Raw genomic sequence first — 20,219 nt, forward strand, 5'->3', positions numbered from 1 at the left:
GTCTTGTTCTTCAGTTAGGTCACTCTGGAAACACCCTCAACAAACACACTCAGAGGGTTGTTTCCTAAGTGATCCCAAACTCAGTCAACTGGATAAGCAAGACCAGCTATCACAGAGGAGCAAATGCATATTAGTCCTGGCAGCAGAATGCATGAGAGTGGGGAAATGGTATATAGATGATCACCTGGATTAAGTAATCTAGGCCTTCTTCCAACCCTATTCAAATTACCCAAAACAATAGGTGATCAAATTATTTCCAGTAATATGAGGTACTGTCTTTCTTTTTGTGGGTGAGGATATCAGGGTCTCATATAGGCCAGGTTGGCCTCCAATTTGCTATATGGTCAGAGCAGACCCTGAATTTCTGATCCTTCTGCTTCTACTTACTCAGTGCTAAGATTATAGATATGTGCCACCATCCTGAGTTTATGTGGCGGTACGGAATCAAAACTTCAAGACCAGTGTTCTATGTTGGCTAAATAGGCAACACACCAACTGAACTATAGCCTCAGCTACAACAGGATGTTCTTATCTGATTTATCTTCACCATCCAGAACCTTTTCAGATATACAAGGCACATATACAATAATTATTCTTCAAATGCACTTGATATCTTGATTATCCAGGGCAAATACCACTTTAAGCAGGCACAGATTATGGCCTGAATTTTGTAGCATTGCCAGCATTTCCCAGGCAAAATATATCATTCACTCATCACTGATCTGTGTCTTCTTTCTTATTTTCTTCTTTAAACGTTGACAAGCTATCATCTTGAAAGTCCAAGATATATTTTTTAATGATGTAGTAATCACTGACCAATCATATTGCTTTATTTTTGTCCTTCCCATTCCTTGGGTTGTTTGCACATAATAAAGGTAGTCATGAAAGTTTCTGAGCCAGGTCCAGGTGGGGTAGCCAGAAAAGACAAGCCTTATTTTCAAGTGGAAGATGAGATAGAACCACTCACCCCAGTTCCTACAGAACTTGTTATTCCCTCTAACCAAGGTCACCAGAAGCAGGACCAGTCTTCTGATTATTTTTGTAACTCTAATTCTAACACATTGCCTAAGTATAAAGTGTATGTATAGAAAGAATAGAGGAGTTTACACTCAGGGTCAAGCACAGAAATTAAGAGTTTTGGCTCTATCAACTATTAACTATGTGACTTTGGACTTCTTCCTCATTATGAGGGGCTGGTAGCTCTTACTCTATAGGCTTATTCTAACGATCAAACAAGGAAAAATATGTAAAGAACTCTGCACAGTGCCTGACTCAGAAAACACTCAACGAATTACAGAGAACAAAGCATTGATATAGTTTAGGGTACATGAGATTCTTTCCAAATCCTCTTCTGGATTTGAAAAGAATCCAGCCTGGAATCACCTAGGGAGAAAATCTCAATGAGTGACTGTCTACATTTGGTTGCCCTGTAGACATGTTTGTGGGAGATTGTCTTACTAAGTTAATTGATGTGGGAAGACCCAGCCCTGTATCAGAAACACCATCCCCTGGGGCAAGCAATACCGAACTGTATGAATAAAGAAATCTAGCTGTGTGCAAACAGGCAGGCATATACAAGTTCATTTCTTTCTGCTCTTCACTTTGATGTCACCAGTTGCTTGAAATTCCTGTCTTAACTTTCCCACAATGATAGACTGTAACTGGTATTATAAACTAAAAGAAATCCCTTTCTCTTCCGAGCTGCTTTGTATCAAGTTATTTTATCACAGCAACAGAAAGGAAACTAGGATAATGCAGCAATTCCCTTAAATAATCCAAACCTTTCACATATTACCTTTTAGTGAGGTTTCCCACAATCACTTCATCTAAATCAACAGATTTTTTCTTTGGTCATTCCTTATGCTCATTCCTTGCCTTTTTTCCCATTTGAAATACCATATTCTATCTGAATTTCCTCTATCCTCCCCCTCCTCTTCCCCTTTCTCCCTTTTGAAACAGGATCTTACTACGTAGCACAGCCCAGCTTTGAACTTGGAATTCTGCTACCCCAGGTTTCTAAGAGTGGGGATTATAGGTAGGTACTACCATGCCTACGTGTAATGATTTGTTTAATGACCACATCCCTCTACTAGAATTGGCAAAATTGCAAAGACTACTATGGAGATTATTCTTTTTCTGCATTTTCAGAATGATATTCCATACATTGTATGCACTCAGTAAAATAATTGAAAACCTTATACAGAAGGCACTGCTAGTATGAAATATTATTTGAATATAAAATATTCCCCACGGGCTCATGTATTTGAATAGTTAGTCTCCAGTTTGTAGCAATGTTTTTTGGAGAAAGTAGGTCACTGAGGATAAGCCTTAAGCTTTTATAGCCCAGTCCCACTTTCTATCCACTCTCTGCATCCTAGCTGGTGACCTAATGTGTTTAGATACCTTATACTCAAACCGTGTGTTCCTTACCTTTTGAATTGTAAGCTAAAATAATCTTTTTTTTTCTCCTCACATTGCTTCTTGTCTGGTATTTGGTCACAGAAATAAGGACAGTAATTAATAAAGTATTTTCATTTTTCAATTTTACAGGCAAAGCAGCAAATACACAGAAGGATGAAGTGCTCTTCACGGATAGTCTTCCAACCTTTGAAGTAGCAATGGAGTTTCAGAATTTGCCATTGTAACTATGATACCTTGTGGAGAGGGGAGGAAGTACAAAGGGGAAATTTAAGTGCAAAATGAAATCAGAAGACTACATGTGCTTCCATGGACTTTAGGTGTTCTTTCTTCCTTTTTCTTCTACTCATTTGCCTTGTCCACCTTCTGCTAAAAAGTCTTTGTCCAGTGCTTTGGACTCTAGCGTTGACATGTGATATAGCTATTATTAAACTACTTTTTCCCACAAGTAGCATCCCCAAAGGATACTTCCACTTTTCAACCATCTCTCCACTGGTTTTAAACAAAGTTAAATAGGAGAGAATTTACACGTGCGAAAACTCAGATCTACCCAACATTGTAACAGAGCTTCTAACCATTGCAGGAAAGCAAAAAAGAGTCTTATTGGAAAGGAATAATAAAACAGTCATTATTCACAAATGACATAATACTCTGTGTAGAACATCTAATGGTATATAAAAAAAGAAAGAGCTCTTGAAATTAATTAATGACCTTAGAAAGTCTTCAGTACATAAGATTAATAGGCAAAAATCTACTATAATTCCATATACTTGAAATGAACGACTATACATCAAAACCACTCCAAACCATGGCAACATAGAACAAAAGTATCAAACATTTGGGACCAAGGGTGTAGCTCTGTAGTAGAGCACTTGCTTAGCACACATCAGACCCTAATGTAAATCCCAAGCACTACAAAAAGGTATGAAATTCTTAAACATTTACACTGCAAAAGATAGGAAACCTGTGTACCTTTAAAATCATAGAGCATTAACAGATCTAAGGCAATGTTCATGGCAGTTCCGTGTTGTTGAAATGTTTGTTCTCTCTGGAGCTCGTGCACAGATTTAATGCAATCTATGCCAAAAATCCTAGTAGAATTTTTAGAGTGAATTATAACTGTATAGGATGTTCTAAGACATCACATAGAAACAGAAAAGATCTAAACTTTGCAAACAACTCTGCAAAGAAAGAATGAAGTGGGTGGGCTCAGATCACCTGATTTGAAAGCTTAGTAGAAAGCTACAGCAATCGACATACAATGGTATTAGCACATGAAAAACCATGTCATTTAATGGAATGGAACTGAGAATCTAGATACAGCACAGTTGATTTTACCAAAGGTGCCAAGATAGTTTGATTTTTTTTTTAAAAAAAGGATGATGTTAAGAAATGGAACTCACACGATCAGATATCTATATGTGCAGCAGTTTTCATGCACTGCTCCCATAGGCACAGGTGTTTGAACAATTGGTTCCAGCTGGTGACACTGGTTAGGGAGGTTATGAAACCTTTAGGAGGGAGTACATCACTGGAGCAGGCTTTAAGCTTTTGTAGCCTCATCCCCCTTGTAGTTCATTCTCTCTGCTTCCTATGCATGGGTGGAGATGTGATCTCTAGGCCTCCTGCTCCCTTTACCTGTGGCCATGCCTCCACTATCATTAAGGACTTTCCCTCTGGAAACATAAGGCAAAGTATTTCAGAAGTCACTCTTGGTCATGGTGTTTTACTACAGCAACAAAAAAGTACAATATGTACATTAAAAACTCTCAATTAATCTGGACTGCCAAGATCTCTCAAACACTGGACCACCAAACAGGCAGCATACACCAGCTGATATGAGGTCCCCAACACACATACAGTAGAGGACTTCTGGGTCTATGTTCATTCAGAGATGATGCACTTAACACTCAAGAGACTGGAGGCCCCAGGGAGTTTAGAGGTCAGGTAGGGTTGGGGAGGAGGTGTGGGATGTGGAGCAGTCGGATGGTGAATGGGAAGGGGTGGGGATTGGAATATGGAGTGTAAAAAATAAATTAAAAAAACTTTCCCCCACTACCACACACAAACCTTAATTCAAAATGAATAATTAGTCTAAATAGAACAGATAAAAGTATAAAACTTCTAGAAGAAATAGAGGAGTGAACCTTTGTGACTTTGAGTCAGGGAGGGGATTTTTAAGAGATGAAGTCAGAGCATGATTCTGAAAAGACAAATATTGACAAACTGGGTTTCGAATTAAAATCCTCTACTCTGTTTTAGAACTATTGCACATTCCAGATTGTAAGGCAGTGTTGGATTCCCAATAGTGATCTAGACGGCATGCCACTGTCACTTCCTGTTTCCATACAATCGTAGTAGTGCAAGACAAAGTAGTCTACACTCCATTGGCCCGTTGTCTGAAAACCAATACACCTGTTCCAGACGCATTCACTGATACCGTTTCTCTAGCATCTGTAATTCCCTTAGCTTGCAAGTATCTGGGGGACCCTTACTCCAGAGAGCAGCAGCACCTTGCCTCCTTGAATTTATATGGAAAGTGTTTGTGTTGGGTGGTAGACAACAACAACAACAAAAAAGGTAGGTCCTGTTTTCCAAGGTTCACCCAGCTGAACACACTTTCCCAAGAGGCAGGCACCCATCAGGGACAGTCCTGACCTGTACTCCTTGGGAGGGTCACTTACATTCAGTACATATACTATACCAGATGGAGGGGTGTGGGAACTTGCTCACAAGTGTCCTTTTTTCTAGATGTGTCATTCATTAGTTCTCTTTTGCAAAGTGTATTATGCATATGCTAGCATGAGGTTACTGTTGCTCCACTTCAAGAGCTGGCAAGGTAGATAAGCAAATAAGCAGAGCCAACCAGAGCTTATCAGAATTCTACTGGCATTAATCCTATTGGCCAGGTCATGTTGTCCCCAGCTGTAATATACTGGCAAAGGAAACCTACATAATCACCAGTTGACATTTAGTGAACACTTGCCACTTGCCAGGCACTATGAAAGCTCTACTCGGATTAGAATATTTAATCCTCACAACAGCCCAGCGAGGTACATAGAAACTTATGAAGAAGGAGAGCCAGTATTCAAATCCAGGTCTATCCGATTCCAAGGATGATATTTTTCATGAACACAAGGCTGCCTGGTTAATTTATTTTAAGAAGTATTGGGACAAGCGTGTACTGTAGCTGCTTAGCCTGAGGTTAAACATCAAAGCATCAAAGTATGGGAAGTTTATGTTATTTATCCCTGGCTACTGTAAATCTTTTTAAAAAGTGGCTAATTTAAGCTTCTTGCCTTATTAATAAATGTTGTTTTCTGGGATTTATCTGAAAATTTCCTTTTTAACTGAAAGTCCTTAGTAACCTGGCTACAGAAGGAAAAGTCAGACTACAATGGAACTTGTTTTGTGGACGTCTACTTAGGGGCTGTTTTATCCCCTTTCTTATAAAGAAGCAACGAGGGAGGGAGAAATCAAACAATCAGTTTAATACTTTGGTTTTGTATGCGCTTTGTTGTGTTGGTCTAATAGCCAATCAAAGGACACACTATTGATAATAATGTCACCTAAAATTACAAAATCGTATGAAAAGTTGAATACTTAAATACTTGATTAAAATAGAGCATACCAGAATTTTGCTCGAAGCATTTACAGCTTCCTTGCTCAGAACAAACACATGTGTCTCAATAAGAGGAAAGAACAAGCATGCTATAACACATACTTCTTCCTGTAACGAACATGTATATATAGCTAGACCAAACACTTGAGTGAGCCTCTGCAGAGCAAGCAAGCCCTCACTTCTTCCTGAAACAGGAAAGCCAACCAAAGCCATGTTCCACCCTACTCCCATTAAGATCCTGACAAGTAGATAACAGAATTCTCTCTGTGATAAATCTTTCAGCCAGTCTTGGTTGTAATCAGTCATCCTGTAGCATCTGCTATTAGTGAATCCTGGGCAGATTTGTGACATGAGCAAAAGTTGGACCTTGTCATTTTATCATGTAACTGTTATTCCCTTCCATTAGCATTTAATCAAATACTTACAGTACTTAGTTTACCATTTATGGTATCACTTACCAGATACCATGGTTGGTTGATCTGGCCTGACTTTTAATATTAATGGCCTTCAAGAGTATTTGAGCCACACATGGTGGTATATGCCTTAAATCCCAGTACTAAGGTGGCAGAGGAAGGCAGACTTCAATGAGATCAAGGCCAGTCTGGCCTACATAGCAAGCCCCAGACCAACCTGGGCTATATAGTAAGGCCTTACATCAAGAAAAAAGAAGTATTTAAAATTAGGAATTGGTCCATGCCTTTCCATAGTCTCAGCCTATGTTAAAATAGCTCATACTGAGATTAACTGATTTCTAGTATCTCATCTGCATGCAATCTAATTTAATGGGTATCCCTGGATAATATATACTATATTGGACATATTGGTATACACACACACACACACACACACACACACACACACTTATTGTACCAAAATATTTGACTGATATGACTGAAGGAGGAGAGCTTTATTTTGGCTCACAATCCTGGGAATACAGTCTAGAAAGACAAAGAAAGCATACTAGCTCTCAGCCTTGGTCAGTCTGTAGTGGCAAGAGTTTGTGGACTAGTTTGTTATAACAGCTACCATGTCTGGAAGCAAAGAGCATAGGGTAAAAGCAGAGATAGTTTAAGCATAAGCCCCATTCATATGGCCCTACATCCATACCAGGCACAGGATGTAAATGGTTCCATAACCTCTCAGAACAGCACCAATAGCTAGGGTCCAAGTGTTCAAACCCAGTAGCATGAGTGGCACATTGGACATTCAATACTTAAGTTTATTAAGTACATTTTTTTGAGACAGGGCTCTGCTATGCAGCCCAGGCTGACCTCAAATTCACAGTCTGTCTCTCTCAGCCTCCTAAGAACATCCACACACATGTAAGAGTATGAGCATGTGGAAGCTAAAGGTCTCTTACTGGTCTGGATCCCATCAAACCATTTAGGATGGATAGTCAGTTATCCTAAGGGATGTTTGTGTCAGCCTTCACGGTGCTGGGATTACACACATGTGCTAAACATTCGTGTATAGGTTCTGGGGAAGGAGCTCAGGTATGTCATCATGCTTATATGGTAAGCACTTTACTGACTAAGCTATCTCATTAGCATTTCAATGTATTTTAAGATGATATTTCCAGCTGATGATGAGTTTATCAGGACAAAAGCCTAGTATAAGTTGAAGAGCATCTATAGCTCTACATAGAAATGACCACCAGCATGAGTTGTTTGATTTGAGAGAAAACATCTGTGTTGTTGTTTACATTCTAATTACTGCATCACTCACCAGCAAAGCATTACATTAAAAGCTTCAGACAGTGCAACAATGTTGGGAAAGAGCCCCTCTCCAAACACAGGATATAGAATGGCATTTCAGACAGAAATGAAGAACTAGAGACGGGGCACACCTTTTCCCTTTCTCCACCACTACTGCTATATTTTGTATAAAGCGGAATGATTCCAATTCGTCCAAATTCTCTATCTTCACTGAATGCCCCCCAATCCATGTATCATGGGATATGGAGAACAAAGCACATTGTTGGACCTCAGAGACCAAAATGGGCCAGGAGCTGAAGTGATGTTCTCTGGGAGAATGATACTAGTCCTTACTGAACATGGGGTTTTGAGGACAGCATTAGATGACCAGGATTCTAGGCTGCCATCTTCTACTGACTGGATGTGTGACTCAGGGGGAGTGATTTACCTTTCGTTAGTGGTGGTGTCCTTATCTGCAATCTGTCCAACAAAAGAACTAGTCTCATGTAAAGATTGAAAATATTCTGATACAAAATGAGCACCTTTAAGATATGGTGACAGATGTCCCTAATCCAAGAGTGTAAAGAACTTATGAGTTCAAAGCCAGACTGGGCAACATAGTAGGGCTAATATCTCAAGAAACCAAAACAAGTAAGCCAAATTGAATACTTGGAGAGCTCCTTGTGGTAGCTACGCATTGTAAGCCTTGAAAGTTTCAGCGCCTTCTGCAGACGATCCAGGAAGAAGTAAACTGATTGACTATGGACTGCTGTGTTGGGCAGAGTAACATGTTTATATTCCAAAAAGAAGCTTCATGTGAGGCTCAGAGCTGTGGCCTGACCTCGTTGGTCATGGGTCAGCAGCACCTGGAAAAGTTACACTGTTTGGTCTAAACGATTGGTTCCGTTCTGATTTCTGTCTCTGTCTTGTCAATCTGACTCACTGTCAACACTGAAGAAATTGCTTGCTCCTCGCTGGAAGTCATTGCCAGGGTGGTCTGGCTCTGCTGCCCAGATATATCCCACTCCATCTGTTCCTCCCTAAAACAGAAGGTTGGCTGTCCAGCTTCAGATCTGGGCAATGCAACAGAGAAAGCAGAATTGACACAACTTCCAAGCTGGATGTTTCCTGTGCTCCGCACTGCCTATGCCTCACTGGACTTCAGTGGGCTCTAAATAGGTGGAACATCAGAAGGAGTAATTGCTCATGCAGTTTTAACATTGACCTACACCACAACTCCCATTTCTCTAATCCACCTATCCATCCAGCATGTATTTTCTCTGTGGAAAGAGGAAGGGTGAGCAAGTGGGTGAGCATGGTATATGTATGTGTGTGTGCAGATAAGCATGTCTTCATACAATCACACATGAGACAAGGGGAGGGTGTAATGGGTCTTTATGGTTTGCCTTCTTTCCTTGAAACAGAACTCAAAGCTCACCTTTCCAGTTTCACTGAATTTGGCTAGCAAGCAAGCTCCTGGCACTCACTTGCTTCCATCCCCTAACACTGGAGTTATAGGCATATGCTTATCATACACTGTGCTGGCAAGAGGAATTTGAACACAGGTCTTTATATTTGCAGAGAAAGTGCTCCACCCACTGAAACACCTCCCAAGCCCTGCAAGTTGCATTTTTTTCTGTACTTCACCTAGCCTTGTTACTTGAGAGGTGAATATTGATAACATTAAAGGGTTTAGAATTTATTTCACCAGTATTCCCACATGATTTGACCACTGTAGCCCAATAATTGCATTGGTCAAGGGTAACTCCAAACACAGCCTGTGAGTATTCCATTGCATCGCTTAAGCAGCATATCATCATTCTCAGTTTTCTTTACCAAGACTGTGAGCTCCTTGGTCCTTGTTGAATGTTTTATTTATTACCTATGGGGCCCCAGGATATAGCACAGAGGTACAAAGTAGATTCACTCTCTCTCCTCCTCCATTTCATAAATATATATTATAATAACTTCTAGGACTTGAATCAAAGATGGTCCTTGCAAAAAATATAGATCTAAATTAAATATATTATCTCCTGAATCATGATGTCTTCACTTGTAAAGTAGAAATAATAATAATAATAATAATAATAATAATAATAATAAAATCTACTTTGTGAGTTTCATATGAGCAAGGATTAATGAGGAAAAAAATGTACCACATGAACCATACACAGGCTGGCACATGAGCACACAAGAAATACATATAGGTTATTAATTTTTGTCATGAGGCGAACTTGACACAGCTTGACTTTTGGATTTTATATTTCTTCAGAAAATAGAATAGCTGACTTCTTTTCAGAGACATACATGCTTTCTCTCTTGCAGCCTATATCTAGCCTCAAAAATAGCACAGAGAAACTAAAAAGAAAAAAAACTACTCTGTAACTATACATCTTACTGTCATTAGATCAAATAACACCAGAAAACCCAGCAGAATGGCACCTTCGATGCTGGCTGTAGCTACCACTATACACCCTGCAGCCAAGAAAGTGCAAGGACAACTCAGCAGGAAGTATATAGAACACCTTTCTCTGAGCCTCACAGCGGAATACCTAAACTTTGATAGACAGTATTCTAATAGGTGTGAAGAAGGCCCCCAAGTGTCTTACCACAGCCATGGAACACCAGCACTGTTTCTGAGGCCAAAGATAGCCTAAGGCAGAGGAAATATGCAGTAACAGACTAAGAAAAAAAATTCTACCTCTGCAAACCAATGGGAGAGAAGTGATACAAAGGGATCTGGCCCACACAACCATGAAGAAGGAGACTGAAAACGTTCTAATTTAATTCTAATAGTTAACCATGCTGATGAGAAGTTAGAAGTTAACCATGTTGATGAGAAGACAGTTGTTCTGTCTGTAATAAAAAAAAAAAGATGCCTCTCAGACTGCAGAAATGGTAGAAGCTTAGGATGGATCATGGCTACTTGGGCATGCATTTATTCAGCCCTCCAATTGTGAACAAGCTGAGTACAGTATTCAGCATGCATCTTCTATATCAATTTCACTTATACCAACTGCTCTTTACGTGATACACAGAGCATTTTCACTTAGTAGATTGGGCACCTGCAAAGTCCGAAGAAACAAAGCAATGCTCCTTTTTAATGTGCATCTGCAAATCACAAATATCCAGGATTATACATCAGGGTCTAATGAATAAAAATTTCACTGTGGAATCATCAGTGTGACAGGTGTGTGTGTGAGAAGGACTGTGCCCAGACAGGGTCTATCATTTCTACAAGCCCGGAGTTAAAACAACTCTCCAGTGCTTCATTGTGAACTGAGAGTGTGCGGTAACAATGGAGTGGGACTAATTTGGAAACCATCAGCTGTTTGGAAAAGGGCATATCAGTTCCATTCCTCCATAATTTATACAGCATTTTGACCAGAATGCTTGGCGATAAATAACTGAAATGAATTCTAACTGTTCAGAGAGTTAGTCTCATATTCTTGTCACCACTTTTCGTATTTTCATGGAGAGGCCATGATTGACTTAATATGTAAAACTGAAACGGTATTCAGGAAGTAAAAAAGAAGGGGAAAGCTGCAGCCAGTAGATATTTCACATTGGGAATTGAATAGAAGGTCATATTTCAAGTGCAGTATTTAGTGTCCAGTGCTGAATATATATAATACATGACCATTACAAATCCACCTTCCATTGTAGAGCCTTGCTCTTGTCATGACATATCTTATTATTCAATTAGAGCTTCTAGTGTAATGGAGGCATCTTTCATCTTCTAGACACAGGCCAGCACAAAGCACAACATCCTTGGGAAAGAGCCTATGAGAAAAGCTGAGTTGTTGGCAAAATGGCTGCAGCTACTTGGAGAGGGCATTGCCTAACAGAAGTTATGTCATCTGTATGGGGACACACCACAGAATACCATGTACTCTCCAAGATGAGAGATTAGCTAAAGCTGTCTTCTGGAACCATCTTAAAGACAAAAATATACTACCACAAATATCTAACCAACACAAGTTTTGGCAATGCAAAAAAAACCAGATATAGGATGCACATGCTAGTTATTGTGAAAAGAATAAACACATCGTGTAGTCAGTGATACAATGAAAATGTAAATGTATTTAAATGAGGACAATTATGAACTGGCTTTCCAGATCGGTTTAATTCAACCCCAAATCTCAAAACCCAGATTTCCATGCATTGCACAAAGCATAAGTGATGGACCAGTGCTGCCTTTCCAGACATACGTCCTTATTCTTCACTTCTGCAAAATCATCTCTTGGCTTTTCTTCCCCCTCCCTCGTCCTTACACCAGTATCACCTACATAGATACTGTTCTTTAAATTATCACTGTCAAGCACACAAAAAGCATCACACACATCTTCGCTGAATGGTTAAGGATGAATGATGAAGTGAGGGCACATGGCTTTGTGGTAACTCTGTGAGATGCATAACAGCACTGTTCACTTACTTCCCACTCTTCGATGTGCTCCGGGGCTTTGTGGAGGATGGAGAGTTGGCGCCTGAGTTGAAGTTTGAAGAACCCCATCTATCCTTACTATACCCACCGAACAAAAACATATACAAAGAACACGGAGACAAAAAGCAATTAGTTATTTCACTTAACGATTTTTAAGACCCCTTTCCCTCCTTTTCCCTCCCTCTCCCTCTTTTTCCCTCTCTTTCTCCTCCCCCCCCCCATATCTCTCTCTCAGCATCTTTTTATCCAGTGATGTCCTTCAATGTCAAAGACTGTGGGAACTATTAGTCAAGGTCAAATAAAAGAACAGCCTTTTAGAGATCCACAGTTTAACCTGTTAGTTTCCAATAATGGTACCACTATAGCTCAAGCTTCCAAGAAGGCTCTAGTGGAAAAAAAAAAAGGTATAAAATACTTAGTCAGAAGAGAATAGTTTCTTTTCAACGAAAACCAAAACCAAAGACTCTTAAATTTCCAGCCACTGGAGTGTCTGCACTGTAAGTAAGTTCAGTTCTAAAGCTGCTGACTTTCAGTAAAGGATGTGGATACCATACCCCAAAGACTTCAAAATGTCTTTGGGAGAAACTATCACTAGATGAATTTATAATTTTCACTCATAATGTTGCATGGGAAGGCCGTGAATTGAGATACTCTTGCCAGAGAAGCACCACTTGCTTCATGAGTAATTGAATTTAAATTTCCACCTTCAATAATTCCACAGCTTATGTCAAACCTTGGAAACAATTACTAAATAAATCACAAGGAAGGGTCTGCTTAATCTCATCAGGTTAATAAACGAAGGCAAATTAATCACCTCGAGGTAAACAAAGAGGCATAATTGATTGGAGTCTCCTTGATTACTTTATTCTATTTCCTTTATCAAACTATTTTACCATTATCTTCAACTCAGCTGCTTTGCCTTGAAATTAATACTTTACTTCATCTTTAGATTTCCATGGAAACCAACTCAATGCCTTTCTCTCTATTTGACATGTAGAATTTTTTTTTATCCTAATTTCATCAGAAATTTTTTCTGTTACTAAAATCTTTGTTAGCATAACATCTTATATATAGCGAAGGTAAAAGTTGCCTGTCTTGTTGTTCTAGGTAAAATTTGAAAATTTATTATGTGTGTGTGTGTGTGTGTGTGTGTGTGGCAGCGCACGCGCACACACACGCGCGCCTGCACATGCACACATGCACACAATATTTGCTTGGAGATGTGCAGGTGTGTGCATCATGGTGTGCATATGGAAGTCAGGAAACAGTTTTCAGTTGTTTCTCCTTCAGCCAAAGGTTTCCATGGCCAAATGGGGTTGCTGGGTCTAGTCAGAGATCACCTTTACCTGCTGAGTCATCTCACTCATGGGTCCAGGACCTTGTGTGAATAGAGAATAGTGTCTAAGAGATTGCCAAAGAACTTTCTAGATTCTCGTGAATCTTTAAAGCACTTATGTGAAGGCTTGGAGGGTGTCATGAATAGCATTCTGTTCTATAGTCACTGGCTTCATAAGGGCATCAGGGTGTGATTGGAACAAGAGATGATGAGAGGTGATTATAAAGGTAATAAGATGTATACACACAGACAAACACTAATCAGGTGACTGAGTGTCCATGAGGGCCAAAACCATCCCAGTTAGATGGGAGCTATGCAGGTGGGCTCTGATACTGCTGCTCGGTATGTGGCTCTGCAGTTACATGTGGAGATTCTAAACAGCAAAGTAGGAGAGACACCCTTAACTATGCTGTTCACTGACTACCTGCTAATGGGGACCGAGGAGCTGTTATGACTTCATGTGAAAGAACTCCTTAGGTAGTTCAGGGTTGAATCAGTTATACTCTCTGTGTAGAACAAGGCCAGAAATTGGTTGTCACAATTCAAATCTGGACAAAAGATTCTGGGTCAGAAAGAGCAATCAGAAGTATGTATGAAACAATGAATTTATGAAATTCTTAGGCAAATGGATGGATCTAGAGGATATCATCCTGAGTGAGGTAATCCAATCACAAAAGAACATACATGGTATGCACTCATTGATAAGTGGATAGTAGCCCAAAGCTCAGAATACCCAAGATACAATTCACAGACCACATGAAGCTCAAGAAGGAAGACCAAAGTGTGGATACTTCGTTCCTCCTTAGAATGGGGAACAAAATACCCATGGAGGGAGTTACAGAGACAAAATTTGGAGCTGAGATGGAAGGAAGGACTATCCAGAGAGTGCCCCACCTGGGGATCCATCCCATAATCAGCTACCAAATGCAGACACTATTGCATACAACAGCAAGATTTTGATGAAAGGACCCTGATATAGCTGTCTCTTGTGAGGCTATGCCAGTGCCTGGCAAATACAGAAGTGGATGCTCACAGTCATCTATAGGATGGAACACAGGGTCCCCAATGGAGAAGCTAGAGAAAGTACCCAAGGAGCTGAAGGGGCCTGCAACCCTATAGGTGGAACAACAATATGAACTAACCAGTACCCCGGAGCTCTTGTCTCTAGCTGCATATGTAGCAGAAGATGGCCTAGTCGGCCATCATTGGGAAGAGAGGCCCATTGGTCTTGCAAACTTTATATGCCCCAATACAGGGGAATGCCAGGGCCAAGAAGTGGGAGTGGGTGGGTTGGGGAGCAGGGTGGGGGGAGGGTATGGGGACTTTCGGGATAGCATTTGAAAGGTAAATAAAGAAAATATCTAATAAAAAAAGAAAATATCTTAAGGATACCTGTTACTTTGGATGGTAATAGATAGCAGAAGGAAGGAAAGAAGGAAGGAAGGGAAGGGAGGGAGAAGAGTGGGGCACAGGAAAAGGATGTACATTCATATTGAGAATCATTCAAAACTGTGGTTTTGAACCACTGTGTGAAGTCTGATGCAAAGGATGCAATAAGCTTTTGGTTTCAAAGCATAAAAAGAATCCGGGGCTAGAGCTCAGTTAGTTGAAAAATGTCTGTATATGAATCTCTTGCTTGGATCCCCAGCACCACAGATGAAAACGGGTGGCTGTGTACATCTGTAACCCAGCACTTTGGAGGTGGAAATGGGAGGATAAAAAGTTTAGGATCGTACTCAGTTGTGAATCAAGTCTGAGGGCAGGATGGGCTACCAGGAGCCCTGACTCAAAAGAGAGAAGAGTGCAAGTAGATCCCAGCCATCTCACTTCTACATTCCTGGGCACTGGGCCTCTTCCAATCCGTCACTCACACAGTAGGCAGTGGGGAATTTGTTGGAAGCACTCTAAAACCAAAGATCTTCTAAATCACCCTGCACACACTACAGGCTCAGATTGTGTGCCCAGAAGTTTAGTCATCCCAGTACTTTTGAATAAAACAACACCCATTCTCGCTGTTAAATCCCCACCTCTGTGACTGCAAAAGCCAGACATCAGTCTGTAATGGCAGACTTATTGTTAACTGCTTCTCTGGAGGTGGGTTATACTGGGGCAGCAACCTTTTAATGATGGAAATGATCTGACTCCACTCCATCCCCTAGACCTACAGCCAAATCCCCCAAAGTGCAAATCTGAGGGGAATGGAAACAAACACAAACATTCTCAAGAATAAATCACACAGGGAAGGTATGTCACCAAGGCCAGAGGTGAAAGTACTCAAATGTCTCCAAATGTGTATTCTGTGCAAATAACAGATGAGATCCCAGTGGGGGAATGTATCAGAAAGGGGAGTGGGCAAGAGGAACTTCCGGCAGCTTGGATCCTAGGAGGGCAATTGTGTAGCTATCCTTAGGAGAGTTGTACAGAAAGGTCAGCCAAATATTGGTGAAAAGAAGCCATCCTTCCTTCTCTCTGAGATCTAGTCTGGTTAGAGAAACCCGAACAAGATGCTATAAATCTCAAACCTTGCAACACAAAGAATGAAAGCAGGAATTCTGAGGGCCTTGAATTCTCCCACAGTGCCTCAGAAGAGATAAAGAGGAAATACTGCTTCAATAGACTACTGGGAGCCTCAAAGAGCTGGAAAGACACGGGTTTAAAGGCCCAAGGATTAAGATGCTGCCAAGAATTCTGGTCTCTGAAACATCTCGAACAATCCTAGGGACTTACAGGAATGTCTTGCTTGCTTCTAAGCTTTATAGATGGTAATTTGTGGCATATGAAAATTGAGAGGAACTGAGCTAAATTTGACCTAGTTCCTAACCTATGCATCTGAAACAGACATACTCAGTTGCCACTTGTTTGATCTGTTTCTACACTGCTTGTCAGTCCTCTCCACTTTCATCTCTTTAAATTGTAATCTTGAGAGCTGTGGTTGAGACCCCAAAAGGTCAGGGTCCAAGCTTCTTGAGCCCCACCTGAGTCATATCATCTTCTGAGATAAGATTCTGGCTAGCCTCAGGGCCCCATCAAAGTCTTGTGAAACCAATTCCAGGTGAGTTTCTGATAAGAAAAGTTAATGCAGGCCAGCCCTCCTCTGACTGACTGGTGGGCTTTCTTCACTAACTACCAGTAGCAAGGAGGCCCCCCCCAGGCTCCATATATGCCCTAAAGGCTACAAGGGTAAAAGAAGCTCCTGTATATATTCGATCTAAGTGGAAAAACTGTGATGGACCCAAGTCTACAGCATTCTCAAAGGGTTCCTGGTGGGATAATTTGATATCCATTGTCAGACAACCAGACCTATTACTGTTGTTTATTTGTTTGTTTCTTTGTTGCCAGAGGAATAATTATGAACAAAGAACTTAGTGGTTGAAAACACAACTGACTTTTTTAACTGCTATTTGGGATTGAAGCTAGAACCTCATACATGCAGGTCATACCCTCTACCAAACTACATGCCCCAGTGACTTAGCCCATTTTTTTTTGATGGGCAGGCAGAAATCTGTATTTCTCATAGTGTATCATAAGCTCTTTTTGGAAACGGCCCCAGGTCCAAGAAAAACACTTTGCTTCTGAAGCTACTGAAATTGTAAAAATGAATTTTCAGAGTCCTAAGAACCTGAAATTGCATGCTCGACTGCAGACTACTGTCACCAGATCATTTTTGAGCACTGACCACATGGTTCCACAGTGCTGCTTATATTTTATTGCTTTAACTTTAAAGTCAGTCAGTGCTTGTTCGGATTTAAACATCCTTTGTCCTGGGGAAAAACCATATCAAGGGTTGGTCTCCAAATTAACAATATTGGTAGGTGTGAAGCATTTAACAGAAACATTTGGGTTATAGCGCCAGAGCTTTTATGAATGGGTTATTTAATTGGAAGAGAAGGATGCTTTCGGGGGAGTCTATCTCTACACAATACGTCTGCTCCCTTCAGCCCATACCTGTTTGCTACTCTCACATATCCTTCCATCTGTGGAGCAGCAGGAGGACTTCAGATATGACTGAATGAGCAAACCCCAGCAGGAGTGGATGGGGTGGTCATTTTGGTTTCAGACAATGGACATCAAACTGTCCCATCTCCATCTTCAATGCCTTTACAACCGTGATAAACAAACTGGCGTTCCCTGTAACTATTTCATGCTCATGAATTTGGTTAATGCAACAGAAAACATGCAAAGCAAGCACATCAAAATATCTTGAGTGAATAAATGAAAAGTGCCCTGCCTTTGGGCTCAGAGGGAAAGATTACCATCAAAGATTAAAGTGTCTGGCAACAATGTTAGAAAAAACAATGGTGACATACACATTTTTTTCCATGCCTCATGAATAGTCCAGAAAAACTGGAGTCTGCTTACTGTATACTGTAAAGACAGGTGAGTTTTGAAAAAATATTTAAAGCAAACATGCTTGGATGATGCAACAGTACTAAGCCTGTTGCAACCATATAGCTTTTTAATGATTTCCAATGCATGCTCTTGTAAGTGATAATAGAGATGTTGAGGGCTTGTTCTAAGTGTCTCTTGTGGGGGGGGGGGAGGAGTAGCTGATTCTAGGCTCTTAGCAAAGAATCTAGGCTCCAGGAAATTCCCAGGTTTGGGAAATGCACTTAAAACAGCCAGTAGCCTGGATACAAGCTCATCCAGTGTGTTTCCCAAACAAATGTTTGAGTGCCCTCAACAATCTGTCAGCCAAGTGGAAATCCTTGGGGAAAGCTTTTAAATCCCAAATACCTCTTGGTGAGGGCCTGCCTTTCTCTTCTCCAAGATACCTCCACTTTTTGAAGTAGTTTGCCCTTGTTCTGTTACTGAGGAAGAAAGCTCTTCAAATATCGACTCCCTTAATGAAAGGTGATGAAGCATCTCTATTTCATTTTCCTGCCTTGCTGTGTCCTGAGTGGATTTTTCTCCCCCCCGCACAACTTTTTCATTCCCCTGCCTTCTACCTGAAGTGTTTGATTTTGAGTGTGTGGTCCATTTAGTCTCTTATACTCTATCTCTATTACTGTCCCTCACCAAGCAGAGGAAGGTCAGTTCTCTAGGATGCACTTTATTTTGTTTCTCTCCCTTGACTTACACATGGCTAGCAACCGAGGCTTTGCAGAGAAGACAAAGGCTCATCTTTATGGCTATGTCTCATAGTCTAAGTATAATCTCTCAGGAACGACTCCTAAGCTCCAAGCAGTTGTGTAGGAATCCTGAGTTCTAATCCCAGCAGCCAGTGAGACATCAAACTTCTTGCTGTCTTAGGACTGTCATGTGTAAAACAGAGGATATTAAACCAATCAGATAAACCATTCACAGAGAAGCTCACAGCTGCTCTATTACAAATTGTAAAGCTTCCAGAAAAGTCAGGCCGGCACATATGTTGTCTTGCCTTCCCCTTCCATTAACTTCTCACTCTATTAGCTCGTCTCAGGGCAGCAGGGGCTGCAGCAATAAGCTCATTGATTATTATTGTTGGTGCTTTGCTCTCTTCCCCTATTGGCACATGCTGGGTGGTGCTTTGTTTTGTTTTGTTTTGCCAAGGCAGTGATAGTCACATCCCTTAAAGTCTCACTGGCTCAGGGAAAAATGTGTATCAGATTTTAAATTATATTATGGTTTTATTTAAGCTGGCTGGTCTCTTACATATTGTGAAAGAGTGTGGACCTTGCTATCAGAGTAACAGAGGCCAGTGGAACTCTCCCTAGCAGTTATAAATGCTATTGCACTATTATTGTATTCACATCAAGCTCTGGTGTTTCTTCCTCAGATGGGAGGTTGAACAGAAATCATAGTTCTGAGATTCCACGGCCTTGGGTAATTGAGACCCGAAATATGAAAGAGGCTTGGACTGGCATGGTCATTAGAAAGGTAGAAAGAATGAAACCATGCCCTGAATAGAAAAAGAAAACATAAAGATTGACTACATTGGAGGAATGAAAATAAACTCTGAATGACAGCTGCAGAGAATGTTCAGAAACCACATGACTGGGAAACAAATCTGTTCTCCTGGTGAAAGAAATTAGTTGGGAGGAAGTATAGGTTATAAAAGACTAGAAATGATTTGGCTTGGCACATATCAAGCTGGATTATGGGATGGACAATTTTGGTCAGACTTGTAAAGAGGTGGCACTGGAATTCTAGAGGAAAGGCAGAGTAAGAAGTTAATCTCAGCTCCAAAGGGGTGATCTAGGCCATAAGACAAGAAGTGAGACCCGATGGACCCTTGGTCCTTATGATTAAGGAGCAAGTATTTCTGGTGGCTAGCCTTTGTTCTTAGGTTGTGAGTATTGCAAAGGCTTTGCAAAGATCTATAGACCAGAAATCCAAGTAAAAGAGGACATGGTGATTGATTTCATTGTATAAAGTTCAGTGTTAATGAGGGAAAGTGCAAGCCTTGATACTTATACACCTCAGTAGCTTTCTTCATCATGTCTCTCTTGTTAGCTTGTCCCCATCCCCTAGGTGAGCTAGATCACTTACAGTTGACAAAGTTAGCTAGGTACAGAGTGGGTAGAAATGACTTTGTCAGTCCTTAATAGAAACCCATTACACAGTTCCTTCCATAATGCTGCCATCTTAGTGTAGGAAGGACACTGGCTTATGAACAACATTAATCATTTAACACAAAATTCGTTTCCAGCTCATATCTTTTGCTTTGTCCACGATTTCCCGGGACTCACCAAATATTAAAGACTAAATCAGCCCTTCCGCTCGACT

At 40.7% G+C, this 20,219-nt stretch overlaps 1 protein-coding gene across 7 annotated transcripts in view; it reads right to left on the reverse strand.

Annotated features, from left to right (window-relative positions):
* Positions 1 to 20,219, reverse strand: part of Hs6st2 (heparan sulfate 6-O-sulfotransferase 2) — a 295,069-nt gene that overhangs the window by 29,852 nt on the left and 244,998 nt on the right. For 5 of the 7 annotated variants that reach the window (NM_001077202.2, NM_001290468.1, XM_006541516.3 and 2 more), the window contains one exon: positions 12,170 to 12,256. The exons of the other annotated variants lie outside the window; for them this stretch is intronic. In NM_001077202.2, coding sequence (NP_001070670.1) covers positions 12,170 to 12,256 — 87 coding nt within the window. The remainder of the gene's footprint in view (positions 1 to 12,169; positions 12,257 to 20,219) is intronic. 7 annotated transcript variants of the gene reach the window in all.

This window comes from Mus musculus, chromosome X (assembly GCF_000001635.26).
Source record: "Mus musculus strain C57BL/6J chromosome X, GRCm38.p6 C57BL/6J".
Lineage (NCBI taxonomy): Eukaryota > Metazoa > Chordata > Mammalia > Rodentia > Muridae > Mus > Mus musculus.